Consider the following 22,487-nt stretch of genomic DNA (forward strand, 5'->3'; position numbering starts at 1 on the left):
CGAGCGTTGGGTGGTGGGCTGGTGCGGGTACGTTTGACATGGTCCGTTGATTACGGAGAAGGTGGGCCCGGGATTTTTCGGGCCCGTGTGGCGCTGGCACGGCACGCGTGAATCGTGCGCTGCTATCAAGACAAGTCACGCGAACCTTGTCCATGTTATAGGCGATGAATGAATTTGTTCAAATTCATCAGTACTTCTCAGTTCTCACATGGATTACGACACGAGGTAGCATCTCGGAGGAGCAAAATGTTCTTGTAAGGCCTTTTTTTTGTTGTTGCATACGACTCCGATAACCGGATCGGAATCAATTCTATTCTATATTGAAACATGCATTTTTTTGAATTAGAGAAATAAACATACCAACATAACTTTATCTAAAAGACGTTTTAGGACTAATTTACAATTACTTGAACGTGTTTGGTTAATATCCTTTCTCGACTGGGTATGGCCTCGGTCATTTCTTGGGCCCTCCAATTGGTAAACCGTAGACATATTTGGTTAATCCTCTTATAGTCGTCTAAAGTTTTTATTGTAAACATCGAGATACTATTACTACGTTAGGCGGAAGGTCTTGTTCAAAATTTTATTGCTTCTTCCAATCCAGAGAAATTGAAAAAATCATTTGATGATTGACACATTAGAATATAGAAGGGTTGGTAAATGAAATCCTCAATCTCAAAATATGCGAGTTGTTAGTTCTAGAATATTTCTTTCCTCAAACTTGAACTTAACGAGAAAGGTTAATAGATTTCCCCCCTTACCCATTTCCCGAACTAAATCCATATATGACCACTAATTTGTATTTTCCCACTCAACTAACAAAAATGGATTAATCCTGGTATCTTTTTTTTATCTTTGTGTAATTTTACATTTGTAAGTTACCTGAATAATTTTTTATTTGATTTGATACATTGTGATCCTTGACGTTGATGAATTAAGAAAAATAAAATGGAGGGATTGGAACCCTCACTAAACATAAGTATACACAGTGGTTCCAATGCTAAAACTTCAACCACTGAAATTACAGACTCATTATGGTCTGACAGAACTAGAGTTACTTAGATATGTACATAGCACAGCAAAAGAAAAATCGTCAACATGATATGTTTTACTTGAATGTGTTTAGATAATATCCTTTTTTGATAGGGTATGGCCTCAAACATTTCTAGGGCCCTCCAATTAATAAAGTGTATAGATAGTTTAGTTAGTGGTCTTATAGTCAATAGGACAACTTAAAGAAAAAATACACCGCGGCGCATAGAAAGGCAGAGGATCCAAGGTCAAGATGGTAATATCGGAAAATAGATATTTTCTGTGCACTCGTGTGTCCATGTTGCTGCACGTAGCACGTATGCTCGCCCCGGAGAACCAATTGCCTTTTAGTACCTGTAAATTCATTAGCGTATGTGTTGGTTAATTTTTTTAATTAATCTAGAATATTTGGAATTCTTGTCCACGTGCATATTACTGCAAGCTACCTCAATTTCTACATGAGGCATCTCCAATACTGTTTATTTTCATTTGGATTGTAGGTTTTTTTTTGCGATCAAATATATTACTCAAGATTGATACATTCGTTCTCAAGAACATCTGTAATAAACTATGGTTTATAATTTACCCACAAACATCTTCTTCTTTCAGCGGTAGCTCTACTAGCACACCGATGGGCTGCTACATTAGCATCTCTACCTATGTAACTAATGCTAAAACTAGTGACGAAAACACTAAGCTCTTTTACCTCTTGAGTTATACTGACAATTTCAGATTTGTCAATCCCAGGTTCCTTCGTTAACTTAACCCTCAGATCCAATTTCAACTAGGTGATAACCCCTCTCCAGCGTCAACTGCACGGCATCATGGATAGCCAGAGCTTCCATTGCCATCAGACTAGCAACATGAGGATTGAGGATACCAGAAAGCTTTTTCCACAATCAGATCTCCTCCATGGTCGCCTACCACTAGGCGAGTTGCTTCATATGCACCTCCACCTCTTTAAAGCTCGCATCAACATTGGGCTTAAGGACATTCTGACCAGGTTTTTTCCAACGTGCTTTCACGCGAGGAGTTTTAGGCACCTTACTCTTGCCTGTTCGAGCAAGATCCATTGTGCTTTCGAAGGTCCATTTTAAGCGATTTAAATTGGGGTGTAGGTTAAAATGGATGGTTAAGACCACTTTGGGCCTCAACCGGGAGTGAGGGAGCTAGCAGGCTGGTTTTCCATCCTTGTTCTGATACAGGCACCACATTGAGCTGGGAAAAATAGCCTCATCGCTATTTGCTCTTGTTTCCCCGTCTCCCAAAAATGCTCTGCTCTCAATCTTTCTGAAACTCTCAATATATAGTTAGTGTAGGGTGGAAGAAAAGAAAAAAAACACTTATAAAAAGCCACATCGCTATTTGCTCTTGTTTCCCCGTCTCCCAAAAATGCTCTGCTCTCAATCTTTCTGGAACTCTCAATATATAGTTAGTGTAGGGTGGAAGAAAAGAAAAAAAAACACTTATAAAAAGCCACGGAAAAAAGAGCAAAACGGAGAGTCGAACACAGGATCGGCCTATATCTGCCCCAATTTCCCCTCTCTGACCACCAGGCCAGGGCCCACCTTTTGGTCAAACCCTAGGCAGGAACCAATATAACGCTAGCAAGAAAATTTCCCTGCCTATTTAAACTCGCCCGCAAGCCAGCGCCGTCGCCACCACCCGCCCCGCCTCCCTCCCCACCTCTCCCGTCGGCGGCACGCAACGCAGTCCAACGAGACCCAGATCGGACCGACGATGGCGACGGCGCGGTGGCAGGTGGAGGAGCAGAAGCTGCGGTGCACCAAGGAGCCGTACGTCGACGACGCCGGCGCCCAAAGGATGTACGTATTATGCTTCTGCCCGCTAGCTCCGATTTCGCCGACGTGCGTGCTCTGCTCTGCTCTCGATCTCGTGCTGATTATCTGCTCGTTCGTTTCGGGGTTCGCGCCTGGGTTCGTCGACCAGAAAGAGCATCCGGTTCAGCACCTTGTCCGGCAACGAGGTCCGCAACTCCGCCGAGGCGCAGGTCTGGAACAACAGGGTCTACGACGTCACCAGGAAGCCCGTCCCCGGCGGCCTGCTCGACACGCGCATGGTATGTGTCTTCGGCCTCTCTCCCCCCTCGTGAATCCAGCATTTGCCTCGGCAATTTGAGCTACCAGATTGAGTCCTGTGGTGAATGGAATGACAACGTTGGTGTTTAATTTTCCTCAGCGAACTGAGTGCTAGTATATATCGTGGAAACATCCTGTGATAGATGGAATGCCAACAAACACTTGTGTATGTAACTCTGTATGCAATATTATGTAGGCGTGTTACTGATCGATTCGTGCCATGCATATACGGTACACTTGTGATTATAGGGCGTGATTCTTGTAGTATGATATTTCACCCGATTTATGCCCTTCTCCCCTGGAATGGGCTTGTTCATTAGTATCAGCATTTGCCTCAGCGATTCGACTGTTAATCAGGTGTCTGCCACTTTGTGTATGGGCGTTTGTGTGCAATGTAGGTGTGATAGTATATGCAACCTATAGCTGTGTGTGATTACAGGGCCGGGCTAGCTAGCTCTTGTTACCACATTAATTTCACCAAAGTTTGTTGCCCGGAGATCAATAGGAGTCTTTCTTTTTCAGGGAGCCGCAAACAAGTTTGGGGAGTGCACTACCTGCTACGGCTCCTACGCCGAGTGCCCGGGCCATTTCGGCTACATCAAGCTCGCGCTCCCGGTCTTCAACGTCGGCTTCTTCAACAACATTGTGAACATGCTCAAATGCATCTGCAAGGTAATGCATTTTCTACCTTATATTATATCTCATCATGTTATAACCTTTTCATTTCCTTGGGGTGATCCAGCCGACCCTATCCTAACTGGGCAGCAATGCCGATGACTCTGCAGCGCTGCAGCAGGGTCCTTCTCGCGGATAAAGACCGCCTAGGGTTTCTGAAGAGGATGAGGAATCCTAGAGCAGAGGACCTGCACAAAAGCACTATCGCCAGGGAAGTGAGGGACAAATGCAGGCCGTGCCGTTGCCCCTATTGTGGATTCATGAATGGCAAGCTTATTTCTGATGCTCTTTCCTCATGTTCCTTTTCCTCACCACTATTGGAATACTGCCTAGCAATCGATGGACACCTGGCTTGGCTGCTCTTAGAACTTAGAACTTAGCCTGCTGTTTGGGTTGAATGTACAGGTGTAGCAAAGAAGGGGCCCAAGGGAGGAGGCTTGACAATTGTTCATGACTGCAGCAAAACGTTGGATCCAAGTGCAGAAGAACTCCGGTCTGCGTTATCACACAAGAAAGAAAAACTATCCTTTCCTATGGTTCACCTGTTAGACCCTCAGACAGTTCTCTCTCTTTTCAAAAGAATCACTGACGAGGTACGTACATGTCTTCTGTTGGGAGTATTCGTTACTTGACTTTCGGTAGAGTACCGCAATTTTATCAGACATATATAGGTTTATCTGACTGGTTTTCTTATACTTCAACCTTATGCAGGACTGTGAATTGCTAAACCTTGGTGATAGGCCTGAGAAACTTATCATTACAGAGATCGCAGTGCCACCTGTGACTATCCGTCCTTCTGTTTTTAAATCTGATAGAATGAGGTTTGTTCTTGGTTCCTTGGAAGCTTATGTAATGTGGTGTTTCAGCATAGACACATGCCATTGTAATGCCACTAATGTCTTGCTTCTCACAGCAATGAAGATAGTATTACGATCATATTGAAGGGTATTGTTAATTTAAATTCCGGCATTAAACAGACCCTTCAAACGGGCGAACCACTCACCAAGTGCTTTGTAAGAGAACGCGGACCTCTTCATTATTTATTTTCTGACACTCGACCATCATTACTCTTTCACCTCTGTCGAAGGCTATCTCTGTGTTCTCTATTTTCTTATTGCATTTTAGAAACTACCATGTCTCTAATTGTTCATGCAATGTCGAATGCAACAGCTGATTATTGTTGAATGATGAGCTCTGCTCAAGAAGCAGTTTAGATTATTTGCTGGCTGTATAGAGGTGCTGTACAGGAAATAACGATTTCTACAAGATCTTATTTAAAAATAGAATTTATGCTAACCAAATTGAATATTTTGACGTAATAATTTCAACTATGAGTTATGACTTCCCATTTTTCTGCCTGGTGGCTGGTGCATTGTCAATATCACAATTCAAGGGCTCTGTAATTTTGACACTTAAACTAATAAATTATTCTACACATTTTTTAATTAGATTTGATAACTCAGAAGTAATGTTTTAAGGGGAAATTTGATGTTGTATTTATGCTGCACGGTTTGCATTGTGATCGTTACCAATCTAGTAGTACTTTTATATGATTGAAGTGCAATTTCTTTTGAGATACTCTAGCTCAATTTCTCCTTCATTTCTTTGAAGAATTTGTGGCAACAGCTTCAACTTAAAGTTGTTGAATATATCAATAGTGAAGCCCCTGCTTTAGACAAAAATCGTGATTTACAAAATCGTGGCCTTATCCAAAGACTCAAAGGGAAGGCAGGTCGATTTCGTGCGAACTTGTCGGGGAAACGTACCGAGTACACTGGAAGGACTGTCATATCTCCTGACCCAAACTTGAGAATAACAGAGGTACTTGTCCATTGATATCGATGTTCTTGTTTTTTCACTTTCCAATCGATTTCTCATGCCATTATTTAATTCAAACTTCAGGTCGCCATTCCTATCTTGATGGCTCGAGTCTTGACTTATCCCGAGAGAGTTTCATGTCATAACATAGAGAAGCTGCGTCAATGTGTACGAAATGGGCCATCTAAATATCCTGGGGCAAATTTTATAATACAACCTGATGGATCAAAGATGTAAGTTGTACTTTTTTGAAATTCTTATTCGTTTTAACAAGTTCAGCTTTCATACATCGTTTGGACTACATTTAGGGACTTAAAGTATGGTGATAGAAGGATCAGTGCTCGGGATTTGAAGGATGGCTATAAAGTCGAAAGACATTTAGAAGATGGAGATATTGTCCTTTTCAACAGACAACCAAGCTTGCATAGAATGTCAATTATGTCACACAGGGTACAAATTCCTTCACACGGCACTATACTTGATGTTACATTTGTCTCACCTTCGTTTACTTTGGTATTTAAATACAGGCAAGGATAATGCCCTGGAGAACACTAAGATTCAATGAGTCTGTATGCAACCCTTACAATGCTGATTTTGATGGAGATGAGATGAATTTGCATGTCCCACAGACAGAGGAAGCTCGTACTGAAGCATTTATGCTTATGGGGGTAGCACTTGCTAACTCTTCTTTGTTATAAGCTCAATATTGTTATTATGCTTTTTGATGCGCTAAAACTATTTTGGTAACAAATATTTATCTTTGCAGGTTCAGAATAATTTATGTACCCCTAAGAACGGGGAAATACTGGTTGCTTCCACGCAAGACTTTTTAACCTCTTCTTTTCTAGTCACAAGGAAAGATACCTTCTATGACAGGTCTTACTTTAGTCTCTTGTGTTCATATCTTGGTGATTCAATGGAAAATATTGATCTCCCAACGCCAGCCTTAATTAAGGTAATATTTTTTAACAAGTTTTTTCATGGCTACACTTTCTCCTGGATTTAATGTTCCTTGCAAATATCAAATTGTTTCTGTAAAAATTTCTGTTATCTGTGCTCTTACTGATGTAGTTAACATGAGATGTATTGTAAATTAGATATAATATTTGTGAAATATTAATATGGGAAATGAGATGGCCTTACTGTTGTTTTATTAGTGGAGTTGCTAATACATTTTGTGATGTATAACAAGCGACAACAGATGGAACAGCATTGTTATTTTTTCCTCTATGAAATAATACCCTTTTTTGGTTCTTATCGAAGTTCTTGTAGCTGTCTGAGTATTAATCATGTTTTTTGCAGCCCATTGAGCTTTGGACTGGTAAACAATTATTCAGTGTGTTAGTGCGTCCTAACGCATGTACAAAGGTGTTTTTGAATCTTACTGTTGAAGAGAAAATTTACATGAAGCGTAAAGAACGTGATAAAAAGACGATTACAGTTTTGGAAGAGACAATGTGTCCAAATGATGGTTTTGTCTACTTCCGAAACAGTGAACTCTTATGTGGGCAAGTTGGGAAGAAAACTTTAGGTGAGAAAACTAGCAGTGGCCTTAACTAAAAAATATCTTAAATAAGCTTATTTTGATTTAGGATTTCATGATTCATCTCAAGAACCATTGATTGGGATTAGAGAATTACTAGTTTACTACTATAGCTTTGTATGCACCTTCCCAATTGACTTTACTACTTGTACATAAGTTTTTCCCTCTTTTTTCATACTAATACTGCAGTATTTTACATTCCTGAGTAATGAAATTATCTTATTTGATGCTGGAAGAGTATTATTTCACCTTGTATCACAAAATGAGCTATGCATATTCCACCTGAGCAGCTTAAGAAGTGACCTGTGATTAGTCCATCTTACCTTGCTTCACTTTTGTTGAACAGTTGAACTTGACTTCTGCAATTATAATCGTTTGCCTCGTTAAAATCAAATTGAGAAATCTGCTAAGTTTAGGATGCAATTGGAGAAAGCTTAGGATGGGACCCTGAAATTATTTGATCTATGCGAAGTTATGTATTGTTTGAAATAAAGCATTGCATGGCTGTACCAATCATCTATTTTATTATGGGTATCCATGTCCATGTCAATCTAGAACCTAGAACATATTGTACTGCATTCTTTGGATATTTCACTCTTTTTCAGGAGTTAGTTATACAACATCATAACTCGGAGATGGTTTACTCCTGTGAATTACTCCATAAACCACATATAATAAATGTTTTATTTTTATCATTCATGTCAAGTAAAAAGCATTGTTTGCCTGTCCTAGTTTTTTCTTATTTTCTTATTTCTTGACAGATTTGATCTTTTGTGTCCAGGTAATGGGAGTAACGAGGGCATGTTCTCTGTTCTCATAAGAGATTATAATTCTCACGCTGCAGCAAGCTGTATGAATCGTTTGGCAAAGTTTAGGTGTGATTCGTTTCAAGATTTGTGCAATTCACGTTATTCTTTCTTAGTTATTAGTATTTTGGTGCTATATCGATAATTTTCTGCTATGTACTTGCTCATCTGGGGATTGATAATGGAAGCACGTCCTCTTTACCCCCTTTAACATATGTACTCCATTCCTTCCCCTTTATTAGACGTTTTGTCAAATCAATTAAGCTTGCCAAAACGTCCTATATAAGGGAACAGAGGAAGTACTAATTTATACATCTTATATTTCTCATTTGGCGTGTGGATGATGCTTCAGAGACCATGCTTGGTGAACATTTTACCCAAATTCATATATTATTTTTTCTCATTCTGGTTTTGTAGGCTATGAATTATAGTTGTCCATTTGCATCATAGTGCTCTATAGTTGGTGATTTAGTACGTTAAATTGTTTCCGCCAAAAAAAAAGGTGCTTGGCTTTGTTCTAATCCATGTGACATACTTTTTCATCTGCAGTGCAAGATTTATAGGGAATCATGGTTTCTCAATTGGTGTGGATGATGTCCAGCCAGGAGAAAGTCTAAACCAGAAAAAGAAAATAACAATAGATGAAGGGTATGAAGAATGCCATAAGCTTATTGCCCTATATTCCAAAGGTGACCTCGTACCGCAACCTGGTTGCAACAGAGCTCAAACACTGGAGGCTCAGATATCTCGGGTTCTAAATAAATTAAGAGAAACAGCTGGAGATGTAAGTTCGAAGTTCTAACCGGTTTTCTTGGCTCATTGCATTTCCTTAACCAATTACCTTGTGAAATTTCTCTAATCTGAATCTGATCCTTCTTGCACTACTTTATAGTTTATATAGTGAACAAATTGGAACTTGGAAAACAATCAGTGCTGAGTGACCGCCTTCAAGTCTTCACATTTGATACTATTTTGAAATTATCACAGCTTTGCACATGGAAGACCTGCTGAAATATAAACCCCCCCTCGTTACATTTCTTAAGTGAAAACCTCCTCTGTTTCTTTGTTTTTGTTAGCTAGGCTGTTTTCTTTTACTTTGCTTGCTTTTTTAGTTTTTCAGTTAGGTCGCTGTCCTTTGTTGGTTTTGCATACTTAGCACCTTTTTGCCAATTTCGTGTAGTACAAGATGACACGCTTTAGGTGCTTTTTTTAGATTAATTATCACAATTCAGTGGTACTGAGCTATTTTTTCTTTCATGGATGTTCTCATCACTAGCCTAATTTTTAAGTGTGGATTTAGTGAAAGAACTTTTTTTTCAAAATGGAGGGAATACCCCCGGCCTCTGCATCGAAAAGATGCATACGACCTTTTATTGATTTATTCAACAGAGTTCTGACAAAGAACATACATTGAAAACCCGAAAGCCACCACACGACACCTAACAAACCCGACAATGGGAGAAAATCATGCCGACAGGGCCTTGTGCCCTAAAAACACGAAACCCTCCATCAACTAGGAACCGGGGACATCGCATACCCCGATACACTTCAGTGAAAGAACTGGTTTATGCATATCCAGTGACTAACCAAATATGCCCGGTTTGCCTTCACCGACCTTGTGTATTTTATGACTTGAGTTGGAACTTATTTTCAGGATTGTATGAGTACGCTTCATTGGAGAAACAGCCCATTGATTATGTCTCAGTGTGGATCTAAAGGTTCTCCAATCAATATCAGTCAGATGGTTGTCTGTGTTGGCCAACAATCAGTTGGAGGACGGCGTGCCCCGGATGGTTTTATAGACCGAACACTTCCCCACTTTCCTATTAATTCAAAGACCCCTGCAGTAAGAACATGGCTAAGAAATATGTTTTCCTCATTTCAGCAACCTTTTCTAGTGTTGACTGTTGCTAATTCTGTTCCAATAAAAGAAATTTATGTTCTCATTAGGCAAGTTATTTTTTTGTCTTCCGTTTGCAGGCGAAAGGTTTTGTTGCTAATTCATTCTATTCCGGTTTGACTGCTACCGAGTTTTTCTTCCATACAATGGGTGGACGAGAAGGTCTTGTTGACACAGCGGTATGTCTAAATTTAGACCCAGCTATTGGTTGCATACTTGCATGTGTTGAAATTAATATATTTCTCAGCAAAGAGATTGCTTCTTGTGCTATGCTTCTTTTGTTATGGATGCTTTTTTAAAAGAAAAACTTTGCAAGTATATTTCTCAGCATAAAAGATTGCTTCTTGTGCTATGCTTCTTTTGTTATGGATGCTTTTTTAAAAGAAAAACTTTGCAGTGCACCCAGTTCAATCAATGGGTGTTTCTTACCATCAGTTTCCTCCATGACTGTTATATAACTTAATTAGGTCAGCCTAGCAGCTTAGCGTGTGCAAGTTAAATAAACCCTAAACCCTAACAAACAAACTTCGTAATACCTCTTAGGAGGTGTGTAACAAACTCTATCTATTCAATGAAATGAAGCGCAAAGATTCCTTTGCGCTTTCTCGAAAAAAAAGTTAAACAAGTTCAGACAACCGTTTAGCATACTGCCATATTAGTTATTATTATCTCTGTAAAGGGGAAGGAGAATCCCAGCCACCCAGCCCCCTCAAAGCGCAAGGTACAGTCGAAGACAAAACACCAATTTACAAACACCTATAGTAGCACATAGATCAACACTTGTTCTTCTGTATCTGCAGCAAACCTACCAACTATGTAGTACTTCGTAGCTACTGTAGACTGTTTTTTAACCATCTCCACAATCTTAATTACATAGAAGATATAAGTTATGAAGTTACAATAGCACTCAGAAAACTAGGAATAAAGTCAAAGTCTGAAACTAAAGACTAACTTGAGAGCTTCTTTCGCACATAAATGCGTAGCTTTATTCGATCCTATCCTTGCGAATACCAGCTCGAACTCCTGGAACGAACCTTCATACAATTGCATCTCTCTGATTAGATGCACACCAGACAGTCCTCTGTCATTTCTCTTCTTCCACATCTCCACCATTCCTTGACAGTCCGTTTCAACTAACACCCTCGGGTAATTCTTTTGGACTGCCATCAGCATAGCATTTCTGCATGCTATTAGCTCAATGGTAAAAGGATCCTCGATATGCTTATACCTTCTACAAACAGCAGCCACAAAATCTCTCTCATGATTTCGCACTACAATGCCTGCTCCAGCAACACCACGTGCCAAATCAATTGACCCATCCGTGTTGAACTTCAGAACTCCAGGACCAGGAGGGCACCATATAGAATTCTCCTTCTGGATCACACTTTCAATCGACGTTACTTCCAATGCTCTAATGAGCTCTTCCACAATTTCATTGGATTTCACTGTTTCATATTTAATTTCCTCATGTGCATATTTATTTCTGCTACTCCATATCGCCCACATAACCGAGACCAGCACAGCTGTGTCCCTTTGTTTAACAAACTGATGGTCCAACAGATCTCCACTCCATGTCCTTCGGTAATTTAACATCAAAAAAATCCAGGGATGCGTTCTAGAAAAGTTTCGCATGTTCACATTTGTGAGTGCATGGAATAAATCCTCCTCATCATGGTAACACATAGGACAAACACTCCTGTCCATTATATGCGTGCATTTTAGTTCATAAAAGATTGGAAAAAGCCCTTTAGCATTCTCCACCAAAAAATCCTAATTTTTGGTTGGACTTTCAGTTTCCAGAGTCACCGATATCGGCCTGAGGTTTCCTTCTTCTCGTCAGCTCTCTATAGGCCGATTTGACTGCAAACACACCTCTGTTCTCCCAGCCCCAAGACCGGAAATCCTCAGAAATCGTTCTTGGTCTAGGTATGCTTAAAATAGCATCTACATCAGGGGTAAGAAAAACCTTCCTGATTAGTTCTTCATTCCAATTACCTTTATCTTCCTCCAGTAAATCAGACATAGACAACACTGGCTTGTCTCACCGCCTCCCCATTGGTTTGGGTGATCTAGTTTCATTAATCAATTTTGTCATGCTAAATCTCCGATGTACGACCATCACCACTCCTTCGCATCAGTCCTTGCTTTATAATGTCAACCTTCGTGCACTAGCCAACACAACCAAAAGTCCAAACTAATGGAAAGGGCTAGTACAATCCATTTATACACTTCACAACACCCCCTCTCACGTGTGACGGGAGAAGAGAGAGTCAACACGGGTGAATAGAAGAAGAGCACACATATGAATGGGCATATACACGGACAAAGAGGGAGACAACAACAATTTTAGGATAAATTGTGAAAGCCTGGCCTCCAATACCATGTCAAGCTTCATGCACTAGCCAACACAACAAAAAGTTCGAACTGATGGAAAGGGCTAGTACAATCCACTTATACAATTCACAACATAGAACATCCATTTCTTTTGATATTGCCTTCCATGTTGGTGATGCACTCCCTGGCAACCTGCTGAAAGAACATCCTTTCCATAGCTACTATAGACTAACAATGTGAAACTATTGATACTATACCAACTTCAGGGGCCTATTCATGGATACCCTAAGACATGTCTTATTTCATACTAACGGGAAAAAAATCATTGGCTTATCAAATTCTCTATCGAGCCGTGAAAAATATTCAACAAAAGACAAACAAATCCACTATTGGTTTTACGTCAAGCAATACATAGAGTAACTCCCAATATAGGAGAAAAAACAAGACGCAATAAAAAAGGATCGACGCAGAAAGTTCTGATTGAAATAGGATCTAAACAAGGAAGAGCACTTGCCATTCGTTGGTTATTGGAAGCATCCCAAAAACGTCCGGGTCGAAATATGGCTTTCGAATTAAGTTCCGAATTAGTAGATGCTGCCAAAGGGAGTGGGGGGGTGCCATATGCAGAAAGGAAGCGACTTATAGAATGGCAGAGGCAAACAGAGCTCTTGCACATTTTCCCACTGCCAGTTGACTCCATATGCCTACTGGATAACTTTGAATATTTTTTCCTCATTTAACATTGTTTTAGAGTGTATCTGATATCTGTTTTCTTCCTTTCCTTTGAACTTGTAATTATAGGTCAAAACAGCAGAAACTGGATATATGTCCCGTAGATTAACTAAGGGTCTGGAAGATCTCTCAGTTTGCTATGATAAGACAGTTCGTAATGCTAGTGGTGGTATAGTTCAGTTTATCTATGGAGATGATGGCATGGATCCTGTAAAGATGGAAGGCAAAGGTGGCCGTCCGTTAAATTTGGATCAATTGCTTATGAAAGTCATGGTTAGTTTTAATATATGAATATTTACTTAGATTGATGAAGGGAAGTGTTCCTTGTGCTCCGAGCATTGACCAGTGACGGTATAACTTTGTAGGCCACATGCCCCCAAAGGGGACATGACACGTTATCTCCAGAGGTAATCTTGCAAATGCTAAATGATAAGCTCGCTGAAGAAGACACCGCATCTGGTGGCTGTAGCGATAGTTTCAAGGAAATGTTAACAAAATTTCTTGAGGGTCGTATCAAAATGGTTAGAAGCACAAGGAGAGCACTTCAACTAGATGAAAATCGTGTGGGAAGGAGGAACTCCAGCATTGAAGAAGGCATTGCTGCTGATATTTCTGGCATATCTGCGAAACAACTGCAGGTCTGTATCATATTTGCATGTATTAAATCATCACTGACTTACCATTAAAAAAATCATCACTGATTTGCCAAAGTACTTCTGTAAGATGAAACCACCACTTTTGTGGGACAGAAAGTTAGTGCTTGATTGTACACAGTACACACAGTTAAGGCTGTAGTTTTAGGTCTGCTACAATGATTGTTTTTATTTGTGTGTTTTATTAGTGTGGTTCTGCTATATGCTTTCTTATCCTTTTTGGTGCACAGGTATTTTTGGATACTTGTTTATCTCGTTACCACTCAAAAATAATCGAAGCAGGAGCATCAATTGGGGTGATTGGGGCACAGAGTATTGGAGAGCCGGGGACTCAAATGACATTGAAAACCTTCCATTTTGCAGGAGTAGCTAGCATGAGTATCCTTTCTTTGCTGTTTATTTAAGGAAAACGGAATCCTATTTTGGCATGTTACCCTTAACTTTCTTTCTGAAACTTACCATTTAGAGGGCTACTCTTATGATTTAGTATCTGATGAATCTGTGCAAAGAAGTTTATGAAGGGGCGGGGCTCTATGGCATACAAAATGCAGAAATATAAACATACAATGTTTAGTTTACTAGATTTGTTACCTTAACGAAGACCAAAAAAGATGTCACTCTTGGAGTTCCCCGCATCAGGGAAATCATCAATGCTGTTAAAAAGATAAGCACACCAATTATCACTACAGAACTTTTGTCTGAGCGAGATGAGTCATTTGCAGTGAAGGTGAAATGTTATATTGAGAAAGTAGTGCTGGGCGAGGTAAGTTTTGTCATATCATTATGCACCTGAAGGAAGTTTGTCTGCTTGCACTTCGCTATGGGTTTGTTAGCATGAATCTAGTGCATTCGTAGTTGCAAAGATTGGTCATATGACATTCTCGTACTTGCATATCACAAATCTTTGCTATGGATGAAAAAAATCTTATATTTCGTGTTTGTCTGTCGTTATGACAAGAAAATAGCAAATACGGTTTTACTGAGCTATGTAGAAATAATGTTAACAACCTGGTAGGTTAATACCAAATCTTGCATTATTATGTGTGAAGTTGAGGCCATGGTCACATATGTTGGGTTGATGTTGAGATCATTCAGTGATTTTTCTTTCTCTTAATTTTTGTAGTCCTGTATCTTTTTTTTGCATGATCATCAAAACGAAAAAAAAAAGCTCTGTGCATGCTATATGTCCGGTGCATAATAGATAAATTTTGTAAGGAGGCACTCAACTTGACGGGAAGCCTTGCTATGTTGAACAGGTAGCAGCAGCCATAAAGATTGTCTTGAAATCAAGCCAGCCATGTTTGGTTGTTAAACTCGATATGCAGCGCATAGAAGCTCAGGGGTACATGGGAATCTCTTCTGATTCTGTGCAACTGTCAATATTAAATCATCCAAAAGCAAAGTTAAAATCTGAGGTATGAACAAAGCCCTATGGTTGTGTGATATGCCCAACATTTTCTCTGCAATTGTTATATTTATGATGCATCATAATTACAGCATGTTCGTGTCATCGATGAAGCCAAGTTGAGAATATATCCAACTGGAACAGATAAGTCCAAACTTCAGTTTGAGCTGCACAATCTCAAATCGATGCTTCCAAAAGTGATTGTGAAGGTAACTGGAATATGCAGTGGTGAGTTTCTTTACTGCCGTTATGATGATTTTGCTGACCTTTTGTGCTGACTGATTCAGGGGATTCCAACTGTTGAAAGAGCTGTCGTGAACCCTGTTCTGCGACGTGATGGGACTTTAGAGAGATACAGCTTGTTGGTTGAAGGGTAAGAGATCCTATTTAGTCACCTTCATACATGAAATTACTTCAGGAACTTGTTTGTCTGAGATGATACATACAATGTGTTAATCATATAAAATTTACATTGCAGAACAAACCTGTTAAAAGTCTTGGGCACGCCAGGAGTTAATGCTGAGAGAACAAAAAGCAATCACATCATGGAAGTTCACAAAACGCTTGGGATTGAAGCCGCAAGGAGGTCGATCATCGACGAGATTCAGTACACATTTGAAAGTAATAACATGATGATTGATCGGAGACATATGATGCTTCTGGCGGATCTGATGACATACAAGGTTAGTAGCTACCAGTAGCTAGCTAGCTATGTAGAGATGTTTTACAATGATCACCACTAATTTTATCCTAACCCTTCAACACCGGTCTGTTTCTCATGCTAAAGAAATATCCTACATATGCTGTGTGGTGTTGGTGCAGGGCATGGTTCTGGGCATAACGAGAGACGGCATTGCGAAGATGAATAGCAGCGTTCTGATGATGGCCTCGTTTGAGAAGACCTCGGAGCACCTGTTCAACGGCTCCTGCGCCGGTCGCGAGGACGAGATAAAGGGGGTCAGCGAGTGCATCATCATGGGCATACCCATGAAGCTGGGCACCGGTATCCTTGGAGTCAGGCAAAAGTATGTACCATTAATTTCGATGTCATTTTCTGGTAGTATCTCTATTTCGAATGTTAGATATGAATCCTTAGCCAGCGGACGATTAGTTTCGCTAGTGCACGGACTGATTCGTTGCTTCTTCTTTTTTCGTTTGCTGCAGGAACCCGGATTTGCCTGAATTCAAGTACCAGCCTGATCCGATTCTGCTATGATCGATCGACGAAGTTTGGACTAATCATGTATTTGGGTAACAGAAATAACACTAGTAGTACCGAGTCAGCTGGACATTCAACTAGCTTATTTTCCGGCTGTCCGTTGGTTAGAGAGAAAAAAGATGATTTGTATTTGATCGGGTGAGGATTTTGATAGGACAAAAAATCTGATAGATAGCGAATTAAAAAACACTAGCTGCTAATTAGGCACTCCAAAAATTAACGTCTCAGCTATGTTTGTCTTCCGCTTGATTTCATTTTTGTTTCCCTAAAAAAATGTTTACGGCTCGCCACTTTGTATGTCAACCAGTTGAAAAGAAAGTGGTTGCGAGAGCTTATTCGTTAACTACTGGTGGAACCTCGTTTACTCGGGCGGCCTTCATGTCTACTATGCTTGGTCGGGGGTTGGTTCTGTCATTGGTCCTGCTCTGACTAGACTCGACGGTCAGAGGGGGCGCGGAGCGTGGCTGGCCGTGCTCTCCATATACGGGGAAGGTGGCCGTGCGTGCGCCGTGGTTTGATTTGATCTGGGCTGTGTGGGGGCGTGGCTCAGTGGTCCGAAACACCCCATCAAGATCATGCACAAGGAGATGGCGATAATGTTCGTGGGGCTTGTTGTTGCTTGTATTCTTCTTGATTCATCTTCTTCCTCGATAAATCCGGCGTTTTCGATAACACCATGAGTGACATCAAAAACGGTCATGGCGCTGGTAGATCGATCTTGTTGGTCGCGATGTATGTGTTCATCCTCTCTTACCTTGCAATGCTACTTATTGCATATTAATAATCTAACAATGCAAAAATCTTATGTGATTAGGCAATTTACAGTTTTGCCGCTGCGCGCAAACTGAGCCCGTTTATGGGTTCTTATTTTAAGAGTTAGTAGACTAAAACAATCTTGTAGCTCACTACTATGGGCATGCACTAGGTTTCACTTGGTACTCCTAGATGTACGCTTTCTCCCGACAAGGATAAAGCGTTCAGGAAGGCCACTGTACTCTTTGTGGGTGCCGTTCTAAGTGTGTTTGGAGACAAGTTGGTTGATGCTTATATGCACATTCGAGATAGGAAGGAACCGTGGGATTCATTTGATGCTAAGTTTGGTGATGCCGATGTCGGACGTGAATTGTATACTGTGGAGCAGTTCAACAACTACATAATAGTTGAGAACCAATTTGTAGTGGAACATGCTCGAGAGCTGCAGATCATGGCAAAGGGGCTCGAGTTCCTCAAGAGTGTGCTACCGAACAAGTTTGTCGCGGGATGCATTGTCTCTAAGATTATCCCATCATCGAGGAACTTTACCACTTCTGTGAAACATCAGAGGCATAGTTGAGAATATCATTGGCTATCTGGATGTTGAAGAGAAAGCGAGGGCAAAAGAGAGACAGACTGGTGAAACCGAGGGACGTTCTGCTACCAACATGGTGCTGAAAAATGCCCACAAGTCCAAGGAAAAGAACAAAATCTTCTAGACTACCAACTTCAAGAAAAAGAGAAAATAGAGAAGAAAGCTCCTTGTTGGTGTGCGGCGAGACGAGCCATTGGGCTCATCCTTGTCCACAACGCAAGGGGACGAAAGGTTAAGCTAGACAGAATTCTAATTCTATCAACCTGGTCATTGGTAACACTGAGGAAGAAACTTTAGGTGTGCTAATCTATTACCTACTATTCTTAAGGTGTTTCAGCCCACAACGTGGTGGGTTGATATGGGTAGTAATGTTCATGTGTGTGTGCTGACATCTTCATGTTTACCTCTTATCAAGCCCGAGGTTCCTCCGTCATGATGGTGTATGAGTTGCATGCTATTGTTCTTGGTATTGGCCCAGTAGATCTGAAGTTTACTTCGGGCAAGATCGTGCAATTGAAGAACGTGATGCATGTCCCTTCTATCAAGATAATCTCGTTAGTGGCTCCTGTCTTATGAAAGATGGGTTTAAGTTGGTGTTTGAGTCCAATAAAGTTATATTGTCTAAGTATGGAGCTTATGTTGGAAATAGTTATGAATGCGAAGGTATGTTTCGCTTCTCTTTCGAAAACTTTTGTGATATGTTGTGAACCATGTATGCACTAGTGTTGATGAGATGAATGTATGGCATTCATGACTTTGTCATGTTAATTTAGGTTGTATATTGTGGCTTGGTGGTATGAGTTTAATACCAAAGTTCACCTTAGTCAAATGCTACAAGTGTCATGTTTGTGTGCAAGCAAAGCATCATCGCAACCCTCACATGTCTGCAGAGAAAATAAACTTGCCACCAATAGAGCTCATACATTAAGATCTATATCTGTGAGATGAATGGTGTGTTCACAAAAGTTGGAAAGAAATATTTCATGATTTTGATTGATGATTCCACCAGATACTATTACGTGTATCTCCTGAAAACTAAAGATGAGACTCTCAATTTCTTCAAAATCTATAAGGCTGAAGTTTGGAATCAACTTGAAAGAAAGATAATAGAGGGTTTGGTTTGACCGTGGTGGAGAGTACTTTTCTAATGAGTTTAATTTAGTTTTTATGGAACATGGTATAATCTATGAGAGGATGCCTCCCAATTCCCTTCAATCTAATGGCATCGCGAAAAGGACAAACCATACTCTACCAGATTTGGTTCACCTTAGTCAAGTGATCCAAGTGTCATGTTTGTGTGCAAGAAAAGCATCCTCGCAACCCTCACATGCCTGCAAAGAAAAGAAACGTGCCACCTCTAGAGCTCATACATTAAGATCTATGTGATATGAATGGTGTCTTAACAAAAGTTGGAAAGAAATATTTCATTAATTTGATTGATGATTCCACCAGATATTATTACGTGTATCTCCTGAAAACTAAAGATGAGGCTCAATTTCTTCAAAATCTATAGGGTTGAAGTTCATAATCAACTTGAAAGAAATATAAAAGAGGATTCGGTTTGATCGTGGTGGAGATTACTTTTCTAATGAGGTCAATTTAGTTTTTGTGGAACATAGTATAATCCATGAGAGGGCACCTCCCAATTCCCTTCAATCTAATGGGATCACGGAAAGGACAAACCATACCCAGACAGATTTGGTAAACACCATGTTAGATACTTCGGGTTTATCCAAGGAATGGTGGGGGGTCTATATTAACTTCGTCTAATGTCCTAAACCATTTTCCAACTAAAAATAAATAGATTGCCTCATATGAGTAATGGGAAAAAGAAAAGGTCAATACTCTCCTACCTACAAACTTGGGGTTGTTTGGCGAAATTGAATTTGCCAATAAAAAAGAAGCGAAAGCTTAGACCAACAACTGTGGACTGTGTTTTCTTGGATATGCTTCTCATAGCGTTGCTTATAGATTTCTTGTGGTGAAAGTGCATGGCATGAATGTCGGAACCATGTTTGAGTAAAAGATGCTACATTCATCGATGATATATTTCTATGAGAGATATACATAGCATGTCTAGTTGGGAATCTGATCCAATTCCTGAAACTCCTATGGATTTTAGTGAAGAGTCCGAGAGTTCAGATTCAGATGAGGAGGATGACAATGAAGCTCCCACAAAGAGCAAGATACAAATGACTGCAAAGTCTTTTGGTAACGACCTCATTGTGCACCTCATGGACGATACTCCCACAACTCATTTTAGAAGCTCTTGCATCTCTAGATACAGACTACTGGAAGGAAGCAGTTCAAAGCGAGATGAATTCCATTTTAGCTTATGGAACTTGGGAGTTTACTGAACATCTGGATCACTCATTCTGGTATAATAAGTACGATCTTCCCGAGGGCTTCTCTGACGCGGAGGACGACGAACAAGATGAGGACATCGAAGAAGGCTCCGGATCCAGCGTCGACCAATCGGACGAAGATTCTGGCGAGGACTCCGGCGACGCTTCCGCGTATGTGGCTTCGGAGGATGAAGATCATGTCTCTGAGTAGATCCTATAACAAGAGAATGAGATGCATCATTTTGACCCCGGAGTGGGTTTGTAATAAGACTTAAGTATTTTTAAGTAGCTAGGGACGAAACAATTGCATGTGAGTGGAAACTTATCCTGCGATCCTTTATGTGTTTATGAATGCATGTTTTGTTCCTTGAAAAAGCAAGTGCTAGTTTCTAAATTTTCCGGCTTGCTCACTTGACCTTCCACGAGCCGGAAGACCTTTAGCCGAAAACGCTCGCCTGCGGCGACGAAGCCCAATGGCAATCCGTCAATAACCGCGGAAACAAGCCCCCAGCCAAGGTGCCGGAAGTCGCTACCAGGAATCGATGAGTTCGCAATAGAAAAATTTTCCACCAGAAAACTTAATCTTACGTCCTAAAGGACGATTTTGAAAATCACAAATTTCATACACGCCTAGGCGGAAATATCCAGCTCTGCGGGTTTAGTCGGAAAACGTACACAATCCAAAAATGAACAAGTAAAGGAGGTAAAAGACTCAAAGAGTGAAACATATGCTTTATTTCATTGATCATGTATAAATATTACAGAGTATGTAATGTGAAAATTGCTAAGTGTGGAAGGGACGTAGCTGTGCTATATTCCAGGGACGATCTGTCTCATTGTAGATGTCATCCGAATCCTCTCATTTTCGTTTCCGGTACCAATTTGCAGGTCTATCCTTTTTCTCGCGGAAATCTACGAGGTAGTATGATCCATTGTGTAGCACTTTGCTGATGACAAAGGGTCCTTCCCATGGAGATTGCAGCTTATGCGTTTTCACCTGTCGAAGGCGGAGGACCAGGTCTCCTACCCTAAACGAGCGGTTCCGAACTCGACGGCTATGATAGCGTCTAAGTTTCTGCTGGTAGATGGTGGAACGCTGGTCAGCTAAGTTCCGAGCTTCTTCGATCAGGTCCACAGATAGCTGTCTGGCCTCGTCAGCTGTATCTTCGCTGTAGGCGGAAACTCGCGGTGAATCGTGGATGATGTCGGAGGGAAGCACTGCTTCAAATCCGTATACTAGGAAGAAAGGGGTGAACCCTGTTGATCTGTTAGGGGTAGTTCGTAAACTCCACAAAACAGCATCTAGCTCTTCTGCCCAAGCTCCAGCTGCGCGACGCAGCGGTTCTTCAAGGCGAGGCTTGACTCCGGCTAGTATGAGGCCATTGGCTCACTCCACCTGTCCATTAGACTGTGGATGCGCCACAGATGCTAGGTCAAGTAGGATCCCTACATCATGACAGTAATCTTTCAATTCTCCTTGAGCAAAGCTTGTGCCATTGTCTGTGATTATGCTGTGTGGGATGCCATATCTCACTACGAGGCTGCAGACGAATTTTAGTGTTGTAGCACCATCGGCTTTTCTCACTGGCTTTGTCTCGATCTATTTACTGAACTTTTCAATAGTGACCAAGAGGTACTCAAAACCGCCAGGAGATGTTTTTTTCAGCTTTCCCACCATATCGAGCCCCCAGACCGTGAACGGCCATGTGATAGGGATGGTCTTGAGCTCATGAGCTGGAGCAGTTGGTTGAGTAGCGTAGTATTGACAACCTCGGCAGGTTTTCACTAGTTTCTCAGCATCTTCTTTAGCTGTGAGCCAGTAAAATCCTTGTCGAAAGGCTTTAGCAACGAGAGACCTGGGAGCAGCGTGATGCCCGCAGTCGCCAACATGAATCTCTCTGAGGATTTCTATGCCATCCTGATTTGAGACGCATATCATAAACACCCCGTTTGCGCTTTGTTTGTAGAGTTGTCCATCAATTATTGTGTAGGATCTTGCTGGTCTGATGATCTGTCGTGCGAGGACCTCGTCCTCCGAAAACTTTCGATCAATGAGGTAGTCCAGGAACGGCTGTGTCCATGCCGGAATGATAGCCATCACTTCCTTAGCCGGAGATACTGCCATGTCCGGGTTTTCCGGGTTAGCTCCCTTTACCGAGGGTATCCGTAGATGCTCCAGGAAGATGCCAGCGGAATTGGTTTCCTGCCGGATCCGAGCTTGGATAGCATATCTGCCGCTGTGTTATCATCTCTCCTGACGTACTTGACTTCGTATCCGAGGAAGCATTTGGCGATCTCGTCAACTTCGTCTCTGTAAGCCGCCATAATGGAGTTTTTGGCGTTCTAGGTTCCGGCTACTTGTTGTGCCACCAGGTCGGAATCTCCACAACATATGATGTGCTTGATCCCAATTTCCTTAGCGATGCGCAGACCGTGTAGTAGAGCCTCATATTCCGCCATGTTATTTGTAGCTTCGAAGTGAATCTGCAGAACGTACTGCAGTTCTTCTCCGGTGGGGGGACTTCAGGGTGACTCCAGCTCCTGAGCCTTGATACTGCTTGGATCCGTCGAAGTGCAT

At 41.1% G+C, this 22,487-nt stretch overlaps 1 protein-coding gene across 1 annotated transcript; it reads left to right on the forward strand.

The window, feature by feature from the left end:
- Positions 1 to 2,696: 2,696 nt before the first annotated feature.
- LOC127308639 (DNA-directed RNA polymerase III subunit 1) lies at positions 2,697 to 16,470 on the forward strand. The gene is made up of 27 exons (XM_051339507.1): positions 2,697 to 2,858; positions 2,983 to 3,112; positions 3,654 to 3,803; positions 3,917 to 4,073; positions 4,212 to 4,399; positions 4,518 to 4,627; positions 4,720 to 4,819; positions 5,418 to 5,627; positions 5,709 to 5,857; positions 5,933 to 6,074; positions 6,152 to 6,292; positions 6,391 to 6,579; positions 6,927 to 7,155; positions 7,949 to 8,042; positions 8,523 to 8,757; positions 9,628 to 9,819; positions 9,954 to 10,052; positions 13,009 to 13,212; positions 13,305 to 13,577; positions 13,823 to 13,970; positions 14,204 to 14,355; positions 14,849 to 15,007; positions 15,090 to 15,206; positions 15,285 to 15,370; positions 15,476 to 15,680; positions 15,820 to 16,022; positions 16,162 to 16,470. The coding sequence occupies exons 1-27, from the start codon at positions 2,773 to 2,775 to the stop codon at positions 16,211 to 16,213; spliced, it is 4,200 nt and encodes a 1,399-aa protein (XP_051195467.1). The 5' UTR covers positions 2,697 to 2,772; the 3' UTR covers positions 16,214 to 16,470.
- The last annotated feature ends 6,017 nt before the right edge of the window (positions 16,471 to 22,487 follow it).

Source organism: Lolium perenne, chromosome 6, assembly GCF_019359855.2.
Source record: "Lolium perenne isolate Kyuss_39 chromosome 6, Kyuss_2.0, whole genome shotgun sequence".
Lineage (NCBI taxonomy): Eukaryota > Viridiplantae > Streptophyta > Magnoliopsida > Poales > Poaceae > Lolium > Lolium perenne.

Bases quoted from the DNA above. Each gene is read 5' to 3' on its own strand.
- LOC127308639 (XM_051339507.1), top strand. From the start codon at position 2,773: ATGGCGACGGCGCGGTGGCAGGTGGAGGAGCAGAAGCTGCGGTGCACC. The intron at 7,156-7,948 runs GTGAGAAAACTA...TTTTGTGTCCAG, and splicing joins AGTTGGGAAGAAAACTTTAG to GTAATGGGAGTAACGAGGGC. The intron at 13,578-13,822 runs GTCTGTATCATA...TTTGGTGCACAG, and splicing joins TATCTGCGAAACAACTGCAG to GTATTTTTGGATACTTGTTT.